This window comes from Varroa jacobsoni, unplaced genomic scaffold (genome assembly GCF_002532875.2).
Source record: "Varroa jacobsoni isolate VJ856 unplaced genomic scaffold, vjacob_1.0 scaffold_338, whole genome shotgun sequence".
Taxonomy (NCBI): domain Eukaryota; kingdom Metazoa; phylum Arthropoda; class Arachnida; order Mesostigmata; family Varroidae; genus Varroa; species Varroa jacobsoni.
The window spans coordinates 9,943-28,813 of record NW_019213240.1 but is presented as its reverse complement, the minus strand read 5'-3'; the positions used below and the strand labels follow the sequence as shown (position 1 = coordinate 28,813).

At 39.7% G+C, this 18,871-nt stretch overlaps 2 protein-coding genes across 6 annotated transcripts in view; one reads left to right on the top strand and one right to left on the bottom strand.

Moving 5' to 3' along the window:
• The first annotated feature begins 622 nt into the window (after positions 1–622).
• LOC111259478 (enoyl-CoA hydratase domain-containing protein 3, mitochondrial) overlaps positions 623–18,871 on the top strand; it is an 18,728-nt gene continuing 479 nt past the window's right edge. Inside the window, exons 1-5 of one of the 4 annotated variants that reach the window (XM_022831538.2) lie at positions 623–1,792; positions 6,849–6,888; positions 7,412–7,584; positions 18,270–18,373; positions 18,677–18,785. In XM_022831538.2, the coding sequence (XP_022687273.1) occupies positions 990–1,757 (768 nt within the window). In that variant the 5' untranslated portion in view covers positions 623–989 and the 3' untranslated portion in view covers positions 1,758–1,792; positions 6,849–6,888; positions 7,412–7,584; positions 18,270–18,373; positions 18,677–18,785. The remainder of the gene's footprint in view (positions 1,793–6,848; positions 6,889–7,411; positions 7,585–18,269; positions 18,374–18,676; positions 18,786–18,871) is intronic. The other 3 variants (XM_022831536.2, XM_022831537.2, XM_022831539.2) reach the window with 3 other exon arrangements.
• Positions 4,536–18,871, bottom strand: part of Traf4 (TNF receptor associated factor 4) — a 15,957-nt gene continuing 1,621 nt past the window's right edge. The window contains exons 1-8 of one of the 2 annotated variants that reach the window (XM_086967920.1): positions 12,647–12,729; positions 8,757–8,930; positions 8,050–8,280; positions 7,768–7,874; positions 7,435–7,533; positions 6,999–7,126; positions 6,543–6,625; positions 4,536–6,445 (exon numbers count right to left, since the gene is read on the bottom strand). In XM_086967920.1, coding sequence (XP_086824046.1) covers positions 6,248–6,445; positions 6,543–6,625; positions 6,999–7,126; positions 7,435–7,533; positions 7,768–7,874; positions 8,050–8,280; positions 8,757–8,864 — 954 coding nt within the window. In that variant the 5' untranslated portion in view covers positions 8,865–8,930; positions 12,647–12,729 and the 3' untranslated portion in view covers positions 4,536–6,247. Of the gene's footprint in view, positions 6,446–6,542; positions 6,626–6,998; positions 7,127–7,434; positions 7,534–7,767; positions 7,875–8,049; positions 8,281–8,756; positions 8,931–12,646; positions 12,730–18,871 lie in introns of those variants that run through there. The other variant, XM_022831534.2, reaches the window with a different exon arrangement.

The window sequence follows — 18,871 nt, the reverse complement described above, 5'->3', positions numbered from 1 at the left end:
ATACGTTCACCGTCGCTACAACAACTTGCTTGTATTTCAAGAATCGTATACGATATAATTCAACAGGAAACTTTATTGAAGGAAGCTGCCTGATGGGGTGATTTAGTTATTATGTTTAAATAAATTGCGTGTTTTCTCAACAATAATTTTTAATCCAACAACAATAGATGTGAAAGTGGCATGAGGATAAGTCTGCATAATCTGAATAAGAATGCAATCAAAAGCAATCAAAAACACAAAAAAAATCTCGAACGGATAAAGTTCTTTGCAATTAGAAAATGATCACATTATCTCGGAAGTACCCAATGGATCCCCTGAAAAGTGGAGTTTTTTTTGCATAGCAGGATATGCATACTTTACTATAAATAAAAGCCGTTGAAACCGAATGACGAGGAAGTCTGCATATCTATTCTGTTAAATAAGTACAGTAAGAACTAATGTAAATATATATTGAATTTCCAATATCTGTTTTTCGTTGCCTTCTCTCATTTTATTACCCTGTGAAACATAAGGAGTCTTACCATTGTCGCTTACAGTAACGGAATGTTAAAAATGTTTTCGATTATCCGTTAAAAACTTGAAGAATAAACAATATTTGTTCCTTTACAAACAATTTTCTTACTTCCCGCCTTATAGACTAGAAATTATAGACGAAATCCACTATCCACGTGACAAGCGAGCTCGTTGCTGTCAGCTGTTTGTTCACCAGCTTGATTTGTCTGTGTGATGCCCCTGTGTTACATTTAATCTCTTCAAGGGAGCCGGTAAATGCTGGTTGTTTTCAAAGTGTCGTGTCTCGTGTTCACCACCGACAATAGTTCAACGTTTGGTTATCACGAAAGATTCGAGACTCGATTGTTCATCACTGATTGAACTACTAAAAGGGATTCACAAAACTCACGTAGCTCTCAGACATCAGTATTGACCCTTATATACTCCTGTTCCGTTCGGCTGTTTCTAACAAGCAGGTGCTTGTCAACAAACTTGCCATGCCATCTGTATCGAGCAGCCTACATGGAGCTGCGCTACGGCTGATACTCAGCAATGCCACCAAACGTAACCCGTTGTCTTCAGCGGCACTTCAAGAGCTTGAAAAAGGTTTGAAACTCACTCGGTCTCCTGAAGTTCGGGCAGTCGTCATTTCTTCTGAGGGGCCAGTTTTCAGTGCCGGACATGACCTTCACGAACTTAAATCGTTATCTGCAGTGCAGCAATACGAACTGTTTTCGCGTTTTGGAAAGTTGATGGTGTCACTTCGCAATCTCGAAGTTCCTGTTATCGCCTCGGTAACCGGTTTGGCGGCAGCAGCTGGATGCCAATTAGTTGCTGCATGTGATATGGCGATTGCTGGGCCGCAGGCACGATTCTCATTGCCAGGTGCTTCAGTGGGCCTGTTTTGTTCTGCACCGTCTGTACCTGTAGTGCGCAACATCAATGCCAAGACTGCCGCGTACATGTTGTATTCGGCAAGACCCATAGATGCTCAACAAGCATTGGCCTGCGGCCTTGTGTCGCATTGCGCCGAATCTGACCAACAATTAGAAAAGCTTGTGACGCAACTTGTGAAGGATATTGTAGACAAACCCCGAGATGTGATAACGTTAGGAAAACGTTTCCTTAATGATCAAAGAGCAATAAAAGCCGAGGAAGATCGCTATGAATTGGCAGCAAGAATAATGACAGATAATCTGCAATTGGATAACGGTCGTGAGGGACTGGAAGCATTTGTGGATAAAAGACATCCCCTATGGAAATAGAAAACATTCATCAGCGCATTGGAAAAGCTTCTGAGGTAAATTGCGTGGCAAAAGAATTTATAATTTATAGAGGTCTTCGTTTTACTTGCTCAAAACGATAACAAAAATAGTTTGTTAAGTGAAAATGAGTGATTTTTTGACCCAACACGTAGGAAACAGACAAACCTTACCGTTTAGATGTGAAAAGTGGTGACGATTGTTCTACATATTCGTACGGTGTACGTATAGTTATACGTAAAATGAATTGGGAATTCCAAGTGTTTGTATTTTAGTAAGTTTATTATGAAAAGGATATTTTGAAGGATACAGAAGACGATTATTACGTATATATACAAATGTATCTTTCAGCTCTATTAGCAAGTAGTGTAGCGCGAAAGTATCGCATGTATAGTATAAGATCAGCAAATTGGTAATAACTCGCCAGTAGAAATCTTTTTTGAGAAAAGGGTTGCTCAGATTTGTCTACTGTGTTATATGCAAAGTGATTCTTTTAGTAAGCGAAGCCGTTGTTACTATTACACAAAATCTCAGACAAAAAGTCGGCGCTATTAGTTGGACAAAAATATAGAGGCAACTGGGAGAATCCAGTGTTGCTAAATGGCATAAGAATGAGAAATCAAAGAACTTCGAAAGAATTTCCTTAACGAGGACTTCTAATTGATGCAAGTGAGGGAAGATTTTAATCTGTGAAGTTGATACGAATTATTTAGTAAATAACTTGCAATATCTATTCTTAGAAGTTTGTTTTTTTTAACTCAAGTGATACCATATACACATCCCGACTATTTGAACAAACCGACGCCAAAGACCAGCAACGGATATTTCATATTGTGAATGTCTCCTTAGATTTAAGAAGAATATACATGACAAGTATATAATAAGTTTAAATATGCTAAAATTTATTGAACTACCTTAAATAATAAGAGTATATTCTGTCCGTGGAAAAGCTGTAAAAACCCTTTGTCAGGGTGACTTGATGATAATCAATATATATATATATATATTGGTGGTCTAAATAACTGGCTTTTTATTGGCTAAGCCTACGTGAATAATTGTGACAAAGTGTAGAAGAAGACAATGAATTTTTATGCTGTTTAAGAAATATTCTGTTATGCAATGTACTCGTTTGATGTTTAGAAGCTTATGAACTACTAAGCTTGTGTTGATGATGCGTAGTTTAATAAGATGGTGGCTAGACTTTTCAGTTGCGTTAAAGCAAGTCTTATGGATGGTCATGAAGCTTTTAGAAATATTTAGTTTTATAAATGACAGCGTTATGTGTGCATCAACTACAGAAATGAGGACTTTCGATTACCAAATAGTCTTACTGCTACGTAGCTGTCGTATTCTGAAGGCATTTTCTAGACTTTTTTTTTTCTCTCTTTTCGCTCTCTTTCTAGACAATGACTAGAGTCTTAACTTGAATAAAGGTATAGTATATAAAATGTGTGATTGTATAAATAACATTTAAATTTTTTACGAGGGTCGATTAAAGATATGTTACTCAATTCGTGTCGGACTTACTCTGTACATATTGAATATATATGTTCTATTCGAAATTAGCTTTGAAAAAGTACAAAAAAATAGTCAGTTACTGATCTTTTCTATATACGGAAAATCACAGTCGTGTTTTGTACGGTAAGTAAATGATGCAGCTGGGCAGTGTCACCGTAAATAATTACCCCTTAAATCATACGTGGGCTTAAAAGCGACAACACCTAGATTATTGTTTACTACCTGGGAAAACGTTCATTTATGGCAGTCGACACCTAAATCAACCTGGGTAGTTCTCGTGAGTTAGCTTTCAGGTTTTAGAGGTCTAGTGACCCTGTTTCTCAGTTTATTTTTTTCTGTTACTTGTAATAAGGAGGAACATGTCATCAGTAAGTTGTACAATCTCGATCAGACGAAATTTCCTTGAAGATGAGCAAAATGTTTGCTAATACGCCGCATTTTACGATTTTGGTGCGATTAAGATACAAATGTTGCTCAGGCCATTAAAAAAAATTCTGTTATTTATGGTCATGAAACGTTTTCATTCCTGAAAACTGGGTGAAAAATTCTTCTGTAAGTTTCAGTGTTCCTTGTAATAGTATATAGTCGAAAAATTACGAAAACGGCTAACAAAATTATTACAAGGGTTCAGCGAGACCGACGTGTGAGCAGCTATAACATCGCCAAAAAACTAAATAAGCACCACCAAACAATTTCCAATTATATGAAGACAGCTGGCTACAAAAAGAGCTCAATATCTGGGCACCATACGAATCGATGCGAAATAATTTACTCGACTGTACATTAATTTGAAACTCTAGAGAAAAGCGACGAAATCGAGCTATTACTAAGGCGGAAAATAAATCATATACGACAGTCACGTGCGAAAAAAATAGGATTGGAAGCAAATCATGCATTGTAGACTGTGGCAAAATGAGTTGTTCATGCCTGTTACTGTCAACAACCAACAAGTCATTTGCCGAAATTGGCCGCAGCTAAAACATCAAGGGCGTCGTGTTCCACTATGAGTTCCAGGCACTTGTAGCTATCACAAAAATGTTGACCAAACTTAGATGGAAAAATATAGTAGATCTGTTCTAAAGCCCGAGTACTACACTATCAGCCCATCATCCGTTGCGGTCTCTGCGAAACTTGCTTACTGGTGTTAGTTCCAATGGAGGGATGCATAAACTTTATTTGTCACAATTTTTTTGTCCAAATTAACAAAAAAAATTATTGTAGAGTTCTAGTGATATTAGAAAAAAAATAGAGAAAGGTCGTCAATGAAGATGAATATATTTAGTTTATTAATATTATTTTAAATTAAAGAAAAAACTATTAGCTTTTTTTTGGCTCAAAAATTATCAATATCAAAAACGATCGACCACCCGATATATATATATATATATATACATTGGGTGCATACATATATGTAAAAGGGAGCAGATTCGAGAACCGATCCCGATGTGTCATCGGTCGCAGTTGCTTTTCAGTCACTTTTCGTTGGTCAGCCAAAAAGGTCTAACCATGAGAGTCACGCCTTTTGTATCTCGACCTGTACTGAATCCGTATTGGTTTTTTTTATCACTGAGCTTACTTTTTTCTAGAAATTATCTTCACTGACAAACTAAAACTTAAGCAGTTTGCAAAAAAAAAAACAGGAGGCATTGCCAACAGCCAATGTTGTGAACGTACAGGTTTCTAAGTTGGTAAGTTGGAGTAATTCTACTCATGTAACAAAACGACTTGATAGCACGGTCGAGGCACGTTTTGAGAGTCGGTGCATGCTGAAGTGGCTGTACATTGGCGATATGAGTTGTGTTTTTCATCATGCCAAGTACGTTATAGAAACAATTCGTTGTCAATTATTTTTACAATGATTGATAATACACCTTATGGTTACTCTGTCCTGTTACCAAGAGGACCTGTACCTGTATGGAGATATATGCTTGGTGAAACCAAGCATATATCTCCATACGATAGAAGAATTGAGTTCAAATCATAATGGTTACCTGCAGTCAATTATGACTGTACTGACTATCTATAGTACCGTCATTGTCGTCAATGTGATTTTAAACCGTCAAATTAGCACAACAATGATTACCTCAGATATAATAGTTGTTTTTTTTTTTTTATTCTAATGTAATTCCATTGTAATCATCGCTTTTATCGATGGTTTCCACAAATAAACCTCTGTCTAGAGTCAACTACGGAATGTACACAGGCTTTGGTTGAGCAGCATTATAATACAGAGTTGATACACATATTAATGATTTAGTAGACACTGCTATTAGTATTACAGATATATATATATATGTATCTATGTGTGTGTGTTTTTACTCACTTACGGTTGCCCTTTTGGGATGTCAACCCGCAGTTTTATTTTTACTCTATGGACGCATCGGTAAGCAATCTTTAATTTATAATAGTTTAAAATAGTTAGGCTTAGGGAACCAATAATATTTCAGAGTGTGTGAGGTTCATTCTAATGAAGTGCTTTACTCCTCACGAGAAGTGACATTACACCAGTGCGTAAGTTACTGGATTATAATAATGATTGATATGAAAAAATAAAATTGAACCATCTTCTGTCGACAAAGGGTTTTCACTATAGATTAGATTAGGTTAGATAATATAGTTGCTATGTTTCGTGTTTCAATTGATTCTGAAGGTAGCTTAAAGGTTACATAGTACTAAAGTAAATACGTGCTTCTGCTTTCTTCATATGCGATCGTATATAACTTACTAAAGTTTAACAACTATCAAGCTTCGATAGAAACATTTTATAATTTTCATTTCAGAAAATTGTATTCATATATATATATATATATATATATATACTTTTTTTTTGGCGAACTATCTTGGAGTTAGTCAGGAAGTAATCATTCACTGTTGTGAATGCATCGAACCGCTAGGGCATTATTTAATGAATTACGTTTACGATAGGATAAATAAATGATAATAAAATGAAATTAATATCGATGAATGGCCATTTACTAAACAGCAATAATTTTGCTTTCATCGACTTTGACGCGTATGAAGAGCGTGCCATCGCGAAGGTAATGACATTTCTTGAGCATTTCATGGGAAACGAAGCGCGGAAAACCGAAACCAAGGGCATCTGGCTCCTTCGACGGTCGCTGAAAGTTTTTCCACGTTGGGTCTGGCACGAATGACTCGATGATGTGACAGGCCTGAAACCAGACACATCGATACATTGGAAATATATCTGAGACTTCACCCTTTACACATGTGTTACAAAGTGTCGGACGGAAAGATGTTCAAACGTACCTTATCCGGGTTTAGGGGTTGATCTATGAGAGTGAATGATACAGTCAATGAAAAAGGCCAACGCAATAAAGAATCGAATTCGCCTACAAGTCAAAAAAAGGAAAACGAATTAACCCTACTTTGTTCAGTTGTCAGATCGACTGGATTTGAGATTGAAAGTTACTTAAGTTATTGTTAATTATTAGAACGTCGTCACATTTCCGGCAAAATCTAGATAGATTAAAACGACTTGATGTAAGTAAGTGAAAAATTGTCGTCTGCAAGCTATAAATATAGACACAAATGTTTATTGGAATACATTTACAGAGTGCAAATAACTACAACTTAACGACCGCAAAATTGAAGAGTAAGTGCGAAGGTTCGGAGGAAATGTTGATTCTGCCAAAAATAATCTCAACAAACACTAAGTTAAGTATTCTAATATTGAAGATAGACCAATTCTAGGATTATACATACCTGGTAGAATTTTTATATACACTGATAGGTGACTTCCTTCTCCTGAGCCATTGCCGTTAAGAAAAAGACTTGCTTGCAATTTATATCCATGTGCTGACGTCATAAACGGCGGAGAACAAACTTCGTACCTAAGCGGAACATAGTTCGTGGCAGTGATTTACACAAAAAAAAAAAACAATAACAAGAACTTAAATATTTGGGTAAAATGTAATTATCAAATGACGACTTTTACTATTACCGATTGTGCGGTACATAATAATCGCTAATATAGGTATATAGGATTTAATCACTGGGTAGGCAGAATTAACGAATATATACTCTTAAAAAGTGTATATTTGTATTCTAAAAATTTTGATTCTAAAAATGAGTATGGGAACTCTTCCTAATTTATTGATTCATAAACTTTTTTTCAGAGAAAGGTTTGACTCGAATTTACCCCTCTTTGGCTCTGGCATCGCCCAACTTTGCATAGAAGTCCGTCACCTTCCATAGCATCGTGCCCGTTGTATTCAATGTTACGTTATGGAGAGCGGACCTGCGAAGCGCAGTCAACGACATTAAAGTTTTAAACGGACATCTTTGTATGGTATGCAGTGGCACAAAAAGAAATAGTACCAAAAGACTGAACTCCGTGGAAAAGTACCCTTTGTAGTAATAATTGACGTACAATATATCAATTAATATACTACACTTGTATGGTTCTTTATGGTTTAATCACACCTGCCGTGTATAGCGCGTCAGTTTTACCTAATTTTTCAAGTAATAATACCTCAATGCAGAGATTTGTGCCTGTTGTCGGGAAACGATCTGGCACGTAAGTGCCAAATGACTCCTAGACGAGCTTTCCAAGTGCTGATCGAGTGCTGGCGCGCTCCCCTGCAATGGCGATGGTAAGGCACAATGGCAACCTGAATTAGAACCTGGTAGACATGTTGTTGGTCTCAATTGTCCAACCAACTCGTTGTCGAATAAGGCGAATCACGGCAGGAGACGACAAATCAAAATATATACCTATTTCGGCTATATTTTTACTAATATGGGCGATTTATACCTTAAATTTGCATCCAATATCCTTAAACACGCACGGCAGCATTGGATTCAAAAGTGGCAGTTTTCCGTTTGTGTGGTTATTATTATTCAGATGAAGGTCACGGGTCGTTTTTGAGGTGATGTGAGTTACCGGTACAGCTTCAACATGTTGAAGTTGTTGTTGTTGCTGTTGCTGTTGCTGCTGCTTGTGAACGTGATCTGCCACAAATCGTGGACATGCTGGGATGTGTTTCTAGACATTGAAAAAACGAAATACATCAGGAAGCATTGATTATAACGTCATCGTTTTATTTAGGCTTATGAATACTGCTTGCTGGTCACTTCGGTGGAAATGAATTAGAGTTCGTTATATGTAATGCGGTCAGACGGTACTTTTGTCGTAATTGTAGCCCATCGAACCCTTGGAAAAATGAAGCAACACTTGTGACTTTCATTCATTGGACAACCTTTGCACCTTGTCTATATGAAGTTGAATTATCATTGCGAAAGTACAGTAAGAGCTTTTTATCCAGAGCCTAGGATGTATCTAGGGTCATTTCGACCAGCCGCACGATTCATCGTCATTATAGTTGATCTGTATGTAAGTGCTAAGAGAATAGTATTATTAAATAATGCCAGTGGGAGGCGACCCTGATTCGTTCTCTGTGAATTGAATTGGCGACTCGTTAGGTTTGGCATGATTCTCATTGTAGCTGGAAGGCGTCTTACCTTGAGCGTATCGAAGACAAAATCGTAGCCGCAGAAAGGACACGCAGTAAGCCTATTCACACATTCGGCCCGAAGATGCTCACTAGCTAATTTTCGGGGTATCCTCATTCCGCATTTGCTCTCGCAGTACACTGGCTCATATGGGCAACAACTTTCACCATCTATCACGTGTGACTGATATTGCAGGATGCCAAAAAACCGGAAAACAAAGGACAGAATTATACAGCTTAGTTAAACGATACTCAATTAAAATATGAATCTTAAAAACTATTTATGCCAATGCTTTAAATTGTTCAATATTAATTATATCTTTGCATTCTGGTTTGTGTCGTCAATGTCATGTACGCTGTGTGTCTTCCGTTTTATCTCTTCCCTCGACTGCTGTACTCGGTATATCTAGTAAATATAGTACACACTTGTCACTTGCCAGAACGCACATTTCCTAGTTCTTATAAATATTGTTACAAAACGTGTGTTTTCAATAACGGGTGGCGCGAACTATTGCGTTTCCATAATTTGTCTTTTTTTGTTTTGCCTTTAATTCACTCTGCTCGTTATTATCGTTAATTCGTTTTTTATTTGTCTTCGTCATTTGTAAGTTTAGACGGAGCGTTTTTTGCGGAGGGGGGTCATTGTTGAAACAGGCGACGGCGGCACTGTTGTGCGGTACTTCATTTCAACTTGTCTGCGTTCGTTCGTTCGTTCGTTGTTTCTGTGTAAAGAATATTGCCGCAACGGTTTCAAGGGTCGCCGGAGGCCCCTGTCCTTACTGCCTATGACCTTTATTACCGTAGGGTTGCTCCTGCCGTGGGCAGAGTCGTCGTCGTTGTTGTTGTTGCTGCTGCCGCAACTCTTGATGTTTTTGTAGTGGGGGAAAGCAACTTTTTACGTAAGATGCTTCATTACTGCTGAAATGATTGTAACAAAGGCCGGCAGGACAACAGCGATCGGGATCGCGTCTTCGCTCGCTTCGTCTTCAAGCGAAAAGTGTAACAGCGCCAAACTGCTTTCTTATTTCGCGGATTTGATTCCCTCTGTTTGGCCGCAACAGCACAACGGCAAAAGCTGTGCGTACTTGCCACCTAAGGGGGTTATATACCAGCATATGATGATAATAATAATACCAATGGAACAACTGGAATATTACCTCAGAACCACGTTACAAGCAACAAACGGCTCGTACGCAGTGCTTATATAATGGCACTATAAATAAATCATTTTACGTAATAATTAACTCGCGCAGTTTAACTTCCTGATAGCAATATGATTGAGTAGCACAGCAAGTTATTATTACTATAACTGAATGATTTCATTTTCCCCCGACTTTTCTTCTTTTTGATAGTATACTTATAACAGTTTGGCAATTACTGCCGCTTCTACCCCGCCGTTAGCCAACCTTCCCGTTGGCTCATTTACGCAGTTGATTAGGAGGACACCTATCCATGCAGGACGAGCTGTGCGCCCTTTCGTCTATTTTGGCATTGCCTGATCGTTGTTGTTGTTAGAAATACTTGTTTCACGATTGATGCCATTTAACATCAACTAGCCGCCGCTTCTTTCTCCAATGGGGTTGAGTAAGTGGATAGCCACTCGAGCCGAAACCGTCCCAGAAAAACTGCTATAGAGCCCTCTCAGGCCGTATGCCCCCCTGTCTACGTATCTGCTAGACGGCATCTGCTCCACTAAGCTAGTTTTTTACGACGTTTTGTGTATCTACTAGCTTACAATTTGGCTTTCTATGTGCTGACTCTGCACTGATAAAACTCAATGACCACCATCGTCAGCGTACCTATCGTCGTCACAATGACCATACTTCTTATTGTAGCTATCGAATGTTTAATGCGGATCTCGAACAAGCAGAAACTGTACGCGGGAAATGGTCTCGCCGATACCATTGATTAACACGATGATTAAAACGCTTTGCTGTAATTGAAGAGGGGCGGGTGAAACAGCGTACGATTGTCGACTCGTTCGCTTATGTCGTAGGGCCACAAACACGGACAAGGCTACAAAACGAGAGGAGGTAGGGGAAATTGTTGGCCAGCCATTGTTGTTTTGCACAGTGTACGCCATCCGCTTCTAAGCCAAGTAAGGACAGGCTGATTTCAGCTACTTTTTAAGGTTAAACCTTATACAAGATTGGCATTGGCAATGATAACATAGGCGATGTGTTTCGATTAAATAAAGGGCGTGCTGGGACGATATATCGTAAATAACTGTGAGACTATGAGAAATTCAGCCATGCATTTATTAACTATTATTCTATAGCCGTAAACAGCACGGGTACTCGGCTACTTGTTGGCTGAAAGCACATCCGACTCACTTTGCATGCCAGCTCTGCTATTTGGTGTTTTTGTACGAAGCTTCTTGACTGATTGGCATTGAAAATAGCATTGTATCATCTAGAAATGTCAACGCCCTATTGAATAGGCCATGTGTCTTCGATTAAGCAGCATTCAATTAAAGCTCATTCCTAAATGTAAACATCAATTCTGCCTACTACCGGTACATAGTTGTTTTTTCTGAAAACATTGCTCGCAAGCCCCGACAACTTATAGATAAAATCTGCTTGTTATAAATGCTATTGTACGAAGAACAGAAAAAAAAAACAACGGTGTTTGCATGTATGGACAGCTGTTAATAGCCGAAGCCAGACAGAATCGTGCGTAAACGATCGTCTCACTACGACTATACTACACTAGACCACACTATATCATACAGTAATAACAACCAGTACAGATTAAATATTTGTTGTTTGTACATGGCGATTAATCGGAAGAGACCTTTGACCTCATTCGTGTATCACCGAATTAGTTCGAAACAATTACTTCGTCCGGAAAAAAATCCTCTTTATCCGTAAGTGGCCGACCGATTATACGATGCTATCCAGCGCGTTATTACGATTTGATAGTCGTAGATATATTTGCTAATACTATGCCCCGTGGTCATGAGATAGGCAAACGTCAGTTAGCACCAATCAATTAATATACTACGATGGTATAAGTGGTGTGACCCTTCCTTAAGGATGTACGTTTTACCTTGAAAATGCAATTAACTATCGAAGCATGTGGATAGATAGCTCTTCAACTTACTTCTTATTGCGACAGAAGTTGTGAATTTTTGAAGGTGAACATATTAGAATTAAGATGATTTTTCCTCTGGTGAAATATCGCCATTTAAACCTTGTCTTTCCCATCTGCGTCAGCCTTTGCCGACTGAGCACAGATCAGCTAAATCAAGAACAGATCCTGTTCTTTGCCTCGCTATTTTACCCATGTGCAGTGATAAACAGCTTCAGCGGACATCAATTGGATGCTTTCTAATCACTGTACCGTAATGGTGTTCCTAGTTATCATAATTATAGTCGCTTTTATAAGACACCTCGCACACATACGATGATAGTACAGAAGCGCATGTTCCCTACCTATGAATGCGTCACAATAAAAACAAGAAGAGATGGACGAAACAGATTTCTGGGCGAGTTGTGCTCCGTAAGAAATCGTATCCCAGCTCGCGTATGCGGCAAACAACAACAACAACAACAAAGAACAACTGTGTGTTCGTCTGTGTTTATGTTTATGTGTGTGGCGGTGGGAAAATTCCGTGCACGATGATGAGTATCTTTGCAATTGTGGGTTAACCGTTGGAGAAATTTTATACAGCGGAGACCGCCACTATTTTTTTAGTTGTTTTTTATGTGATCATTGTTGTTGTTGTTGCTGCTGCTGCTGCTCACTTCACCTTTTCAACAACAGCAGCACTAGAAGACGTGTTGGTTGGCGTCATCGTCATTGTTGCAGTGTTTGTGTCTATTGGTGTATATACCTGTGTGTGCCACGCGGCCGACCGCCGTTACGCGCCGACAGGCCGTCATCGTAACTAGATCTCACCGTATAGTATGACCGCGGTAATGGCCACACGGATATGCCTGCATATATATCACTGCACCTGAGACGGATAGGTGAACTCGTGTACTTCCGATGCACGTATCGAGGACGATGACGACGCCATAGATGATAATACGTAGAGGGAGATAGCAATTTACAAATCACAGCACCGATAAGGTCACTTTCTGTTGCTGCCACCAGCCAACATCACAGCACCTCGCCATTGCTGTAGACGAGCTGAAACGAAAACGAGACGTCCACAGCAGCTGCTACGAGAGCAGGACCGATAAGTTATTGTTGCTTTGCAATTATCTATGATCGTGGACTTTTTACTGATAGCCATTGCAATAAAGCTGCACTGCTAGCTCCATTTGTTGTGGTAACGAGCAAAAAGACCGGGTAAACTTGAACAACAACAAGAAAAATGACAGGATCATGACATCGCATTACACGACAGTACAGCGATCGTTCTCCTCGTTTTTAACTTCTGCTTAGCTGCTCCTTCTAGAGTAACGTAGCTTTAAAACGCCGCTACTCGTCGCACCGAATGAATCAGACGGGCAGAAGGGCCATACGCAGTTGTTTCGTTCCTCTGCCGTTGTTTCGACTACCGCCATTATTGGTAAAATAACGACAACGGCGGCGGCGGCGGCGGCAGCAGCAGAAGCAGTAAGTCAGTCGTCCATAGTCAGACCTGCACATGTGGTACACAGGGTCGCTTTTCGCTCGTCTATCGGAACAACCCGATCAGGTAAACACTATTACATACATACAAGACGAAACACGAGGGCCAGGCCACGAATATAATCAATATTTATTTCACTGTTGACGCCGCCGTAGGTACAGCGTCTCTGTCGAGAAGCAAAGGATCGTGCAAATCGATAGCGCGCGATCAGGCTGGTGATAGAAGGCGTCTAATGTTTTCCGTTATTGCAGATGTGTGAGGTATTTTTTAAAGGATCTGGAGGAAAGAGCTCAATGGACAAAGAACCTAATTGTAACGAGCGACAGACAATCGCTTGCGCTTCTTCCTCCAATCAGTCCCAGGTCAAAGTCTTTCAAATACAGATATTATGCGAAACGATAGCAGAGTATATCTTTAATCTGTTTATAGCTTATTTATAGATAATTAAGCTTACTGACTCGAAAAAATGTCGTTTTTTTTTGGTTTGAAGCTCTTATTCATTGATTGTGTCTGCTCGATTTCGGGCATGCAGTCATCAAGTACTAGGGGATGTATAAGTTCTTGCAGGCGACTGATGGAGTTCATGTGGATTCTAGTTTGTTGGCCATCGGCTGAAGTTGAATGGTTGACTGTAAGGGGAAGAGTAGCGGCTGCCGTTTATCAGTTATAATCGTTGGCGATAGCGTTATGTCTGATTTCTATCCAGTTGTTTCTCATCACACCAACATTTAAGCCGTATACGCGCAAACGGTCTTTTGTAGCAAAATCGATCAGTCGATTCGAAGCCAATACTATTACGACCAATTCCATTGAAAAGAGGTTTCTTGCTATCGAGTCACATCCGTCTGCCTTCATACCCATACTTTCGTATCGAGGTCTTACTAATTTATTAAAGCAGAATTTTCATTCGATGACAGCTGCTGTCCTACTGTTGTCAAATGCAAGACAAGAACATCGCTGCCTTTTCATTAGAAACCACTTGGATAGAAAAAAATTGCCAAGTACCGATGCTTTATTAACGAAAAGAAATCCGTGACGATAACAGCGATGCTATACAATGACGACACTGCCACTTCATATATTCGGTGCGTATACCTTCTATCGTCCGTCGCGTGTTCATAACTAGTTTCTGTACAGGAATCCTGCATGTCTCTTTTTCTATTTTATCCAACCTGTATCTTTGGCCAACAGCCAAAAACAACTTGAGTCAGGACGAGGGGCATAAAATCAATATCTCAGAAACATCCGCCAGACCAGCATAATCCTGGTCGGCGTACGGACAAACTCTGTATAGTATGGTATAGCTGATTCAGTTGTTGAGGAGGAAGCTGACGTCTGATTCTTCACTGTTCTTTATTGTCTCACTGATTGGACCGCCTCATCGTCGTTTAAATCCATTTGCCTCTAGACTGTTATCATTATCGCTGCTAATGCGGCTATTGCAATTCTAGCCGTTATTGTTTAAACCGCGCCGCTAAAAAGCAATAAATGCACGCGGAATAGTCATAGTACTTAAAGTGGTCTCTTCTATCGCCACTCGATTCCAACGTTGTTGCGTCGAATGAAGTTGTTTGTGTAACTTCTCGTGTCAGATTTTCGTTGCTTCGTTTCGTATCAATCTGATGCAGAACTCCATATTCCAGCGGCAACAACGGCAAAACAAGTGCGTGCAGCTGCTGTGGGGATTGAAGTTGAAATTTCTGAAGGACTCTAATTTGCCGAACGGTAAATTATTTTACGTGGATTTGCCAGGGCATCATCAAATGGAGGAGACGTACGCAAGCGTACGTGCCAAAGCGTTCATATAAACGAAAATTTGACATGAGCGCATTGCTGTATCTTGCGACAGGAAAGCCATTGACTCAACACACAAGCGTGTGTCAAATAAGTTAAAGTGATTATTACTGTATGGGGTGTTAATTGGATTCTTCCGTCGCCAGATAGGAACAGACGATCACAGAAAATTACGTTAGGTTTATAACGGTCCATGAACAATCGTTGTGCGCTAATTAAATTATTGATTCTTATTTATGCATAGTATTGTGTCTAGCTTGTTCAATCTGTAATGTATTTAAACGATATCAATAGCAGCAAGTAGAAAATAGGCGTTATTATTATATATATATTTATTATTATAGAGGAGGTAAGCATTCTTGTAATTCAAATCGAGGAAACGTTGCCGAGCGCTTTATAGATGAATCTCGGATTGAACGATTGCTGAGCTAAAATCTTCTCACGGATACTTTCCATAGATTGCGTTTGTATAGACAGGTAAACTCATACATGACCTTGACCTTAGGTGGCAGCGGGACCACCCCATACAAGACTTAATTTTGAGCTAGAGCTCAAAGTTCTTTGAGCTAGATCTCAAAGTTAGAGCTTGTTTCCCCCAAATAACATCAACTTTCTGTTGTTGGTGCGTCGCTAACCACAGCTTTCGACAACCATCTAGTTATCAATCTTCATTTCATGCAACATCAGTCAATTACGTCATGGCTGCCTGCCTACGTGGAATCTCACAACGATAATACCAAGCAAAATTAATGGCCCCGTCTTCTAAATAAATCTAACTGAAAAGTTGAAATACTGACGTGTAATAAATAAGATAATAGTAATTAAATTTCAAGAAAACCCAATACTATCAATAAACTAAAATCCTAAAGGGCTTCACGTACTATAAAAACCATATAAATAAGAATAATTTTAAAATATGGATTTTTATATATGAAATCAAGCCTGAAAATCTGAGCAAACACCCAATATAGTATATTCTAATAAAATGACATACTCGTCGTACTTTAGAATATTTAAAATAAATGTTTCGAGATAAAAATAATAAACACATGGCATGAATAGAAGATGACAATGCTGACCGCCGGCGTTCTCTGAGAAGACGCTCTGTTGGGAGAGAAGCCAGATTTTCTTGCAAGCTACTCAATTAGTAGGTAGCGAATTGGGATCTTATGAGCTATTAAGCTGACTCACTGCTGTTACAGTTATATCTGTAGAATGAACGATACAACTTCGACATTTTCACATTCAACGGCGCCATTTTGATAGGCTGACACCCTCAGTTGATGTTCTGAGATTATCAATTGGTTTATATCCACCCGAGTCACTTGACATACGCCTTTCATCTTGTTATTAAAAAAAGTTTTGCAGGGCCAGTCAATCTAGCCATTAAGAAAGCCGTCGTGTGTACCAATTTTATGGGCGTCGTTCGACTCACTGATTGACTCTTCCCCAGAGCTTGGCCCTCGTTGTCTTACATTAGGGCATCGCAACGCAACGCCAAATTTGTCGCAATCACCAATAGTTCTACACGAGACGACAAGACAAAGACGACGAGCAATGCATTTGTTTCGCTTTCGTTTCAACTTGAGAATCAGCATTGACTCGGTCTGATTACTTTGCGTGTCAGGTCTGACGCGGGATTATTCAAACGCCCCTGTCAGCTACAGTTAGTCAGCTAGTCCCCGGCATTAAGATGATCTGGAAAGTCGTAGCATGGAACGTTGTGCTATTGCCGCTGTTGCTAAAACAGCTGCTGTTGAAGTTTTAGCGAACGACAATAACTTTTCTTTCTTCAACTTTCTTTTAAATATGCAATAGTCGAGGTAGCGCCAGGGGTTGAGGGCGGTAGGGTCTTATGTTTGAAATCGTTGACCTGTTCCGCGTTGCTCTCGCGTATCCACATCTCATGACGACTGTAGTTGTCGTGATTTACAAATACCTCGTTCTTGGTGTCGGCAGCTAGTTCGGGTCGGAATGCATTTGCCCGCCGCAGTACGTAAACGCTTGGACCGTCGCTGACAATAGCGTGCAACAGTGGCAACTGCCATAAATATCGTCTGTAGATGTGGTCGTTGCATGTAGCGGCCGCTGTCGGTGCCTCAGAGGCAACGCAGGATAACCCCAATCAGTCCCGTTAGATGCCCCTGCTGGAGCGTACAACTGATCTGATTGGTCTGCTTTAATGTTGCACACGGTTTCCTAGTCGCTAGTTTGCATCCAAGGTTAGGGTCTGCCAAAAAGGCAAAAAAAGGTTTTTTCAGGCTTAGCTTTCTGCACATACCAGGGCTTCGTGCATTATCGTATGAACGCCAGGATAGTTGTTTGCCGTCGTTGTCATCTCAGAATGAATGGCTTCTCTCGACGATTAGACCTAAAAAGTAAGGTTGTAACACGAAGTCCTGAGGTAGATATATTCTTTCCAAAGGGATTAAAGCAGTCGATTGAAATTGTGTTCAATAGACAATCGCTTAGCAATGGGCCAGTCTCATTAAAAACCATCCAGTAGGCCAGACGGAACTCTTCGCTTCGTTAAAGATAATTACACGTAATACATTCGGAGATAACAGCGTGGGATAGGTCAAATATCTATTGAAATGTCACTTTTATTGTTATTTGCTGCTTGGTAAACAAACATTTCAATGCTACAATTATTATTTTTTTCTAACGTTTTAGGCTTAAGTATAATTTCAACAACTCTCATTTACTCTTTAAGACGCTATAGAGTACTTTACCAGAAGATTAACTTTTGAATGCCCCATATCGTCAACTTACATCCAGTAGGCGACACCGGGTAGACTCTTGTTTTAAACCCGGCGAACGATATCAAAAATTAGGACCGGCCCTCAAGTGACGCGTCCACAGGCCTACTGATACGTTAACGTTATCAATAGAAATAGATGGATCTCGTTTGATGAGTACGCCCATTTTCACACCGGTGAAATGAAGCAATTTATCATTACGAATCTGTTTATGTATATGATGAATATGACAAGACCTCGTAGGGCGAATGTCAGACACTGTACATTTCAAGTTTCGAAATATATATGACCAGCGTCCGACTGTGACCAGGCCTTATGAACATTACGCTTTTATCGCTAGAGATGTACCTTCCCCTTATTTCGCTTAAATATCTCTTTCATTTCTTAGGTTCCTACAAATAACGCTACCAGTAAGAGTTTACGACGGACGCATCGGTGTCGCAGGTGTTCCATGAACACAGTCAACCGTAACCCTAACAAAAACTGTTCCAGGTACATTGTGTAATGCCATTGGGTTGCATTGTTTGCCTCAAATTGATTATATGCACCCGTTAGACGTTGTCGCTGCTCCAAGTGAAGAGTCACTAAGTGCGAGAAGTACATATCGGTATTACTATTTGTGCTTACGGCAGACACACGAATCTCTGCTGCGCTATTTTTCCAGACAATTGTATTGTTCGATCGATGATTCCACGAACATCTAAATAAGCGACCGACCGGTAGTTTGACCCGAGTAGACCATTTTGTTGGCTATGACGAGTGTGCACGCTAATGTAATTTGTTTATTTGTTTCAGCAATAAAAGTCACCTATTGCACCACCGCATACACGCACAGAGGCGCACGTACAAACCCATATAAGAGCACCTTTCTCGTCTCCAGTCACGTCACTGCGATATAGCAACGGTAATAATAATCATTGAAATCATGCTATGATTGTACACTAGTTATAGTTAATAAGAGTCACTCTGGATACACACAACAGTTTTATA